At 39.2% G+C, this 915-nt stretch overlaps 1 protein-coding gene across 1 annotated transcript in view; it reads right to left on the bottom strand.

The window, feature by feature from the left end:
• LOC103390208 (diacylglycerol kinase eta) overlaps nucleotides 1-909 on the bottom strand; it is a 10854-nt gene extending 9945 nt beyond the window's left edge. Inside the window, exons 1-3 of the mRNA XM_017033967.2 lie at nucleotides 862-909; nucleotides 361-441; nucleotides 25-129 (exon numbers count right to left, since the gene is read on the bottom strand). Of these exons, the coding sequence (XP_016889456.1) occupies nucleotides 25-105 (81 nt within the window). The 5' untranslated portion in view covers nucleotides 106-129; nucleotides 361-441; nucleotides 862-909. The remainder of the gene's footprint in view (nucleotides 1-24; nucleotides 130-360; nucleotides 442-861) is intronic.
• Between the last annotated feature and the right edge of the window lie 6 nt (nucleotides 910-915).

Below are 915 nucleotides of genomic sequence, written 5' to 3'. Positions count from 1 at the left end.
CATGTTTCTGCATCAACGTCTCACCTCATAAGTTTCCCATTTCTGGACAGACTTGAGAGCGCTGATCCAGTCTTCCATTTCCTTCCTGCTCTCCGCACACAGCATTAACTTACGGAATGGTGTGATCACCTGAACAGGAAGAAGAAAAAAAACTTTTAAGTTGTCTTCACCTGAAGTGTGACATTATGACGCTTAAACATGCTAACAGTAGCATGCTAACATTTCCACAAAACCAGGACAATGCTGCCAATGCTGTACAAAAACAACGTGTATGTACATCTGTACATCATGTAAGAATGTCTTTAAATATTGACATATATGACATTTTTCTTTTTTTTTTAATCTTTCTACGTGATTTACCGTGAAGCTGTTGTTGATGTTCTTGGTGCTGGTCTCGGCCACACTGGCATCAGAGAGGTCCACCTCATCAAAGATCAGGGACTAGAAACCAGAGAAGTCCCAACGTCAGTGTACGTCATAGTTATGGCCAAATATAATGGTTTCTAAAAAACCTGTGACGGAGATATGCTAGTTTTGCTAACTATTGCCACTGATGCCTTTACTCTTCCAGGACAAAAACAATTCTTGCTTTCTAGCTAACCTAGGCCAAAACCAAGATATATTTTTGTAACATTATTTTCATTTTTTCTGGACACACTCATCTACATTTCTCTAACTCTTAGCTTTAGCTTTTCACTCTAAGTCAAAAGCTTGCAAAAAGTTTTGGTCAATTTAACCATTTCCTGGAAATGTGTGTGGTATAAACTAACACACTCATTTCAGTGCTGATAAACATTTCTCAGTGTGAACGTATTACAGAGGGAACAGCCTAAAAGCTACACTTGTGTCTGTTTAACTGACCTTACAGTCTTTGGCGTAGTAGAGGGTTCTCCCTCGGAGTTTGAAGTACCTCCT

The sequence above is a fragment of the Cynoglossus semilaevis genome, chromosome 1 (genome assembly GCF_000523025.1).
Source record: "Cynoglossus semilaevis isolate Cse_v1.0 chromosome 1, Cse_v1.0, whole genome shotgun sequence".
NCBI lineage: Eukaryota > Metazoa > Chordata > Actinopteri > Pleuronectiformes > Cynoglossidae > Cynoglossus > Cynoglossus semilaevis.
This window is presented reverse-complemented; position numbering and strand designations above follow the sequence as displayed.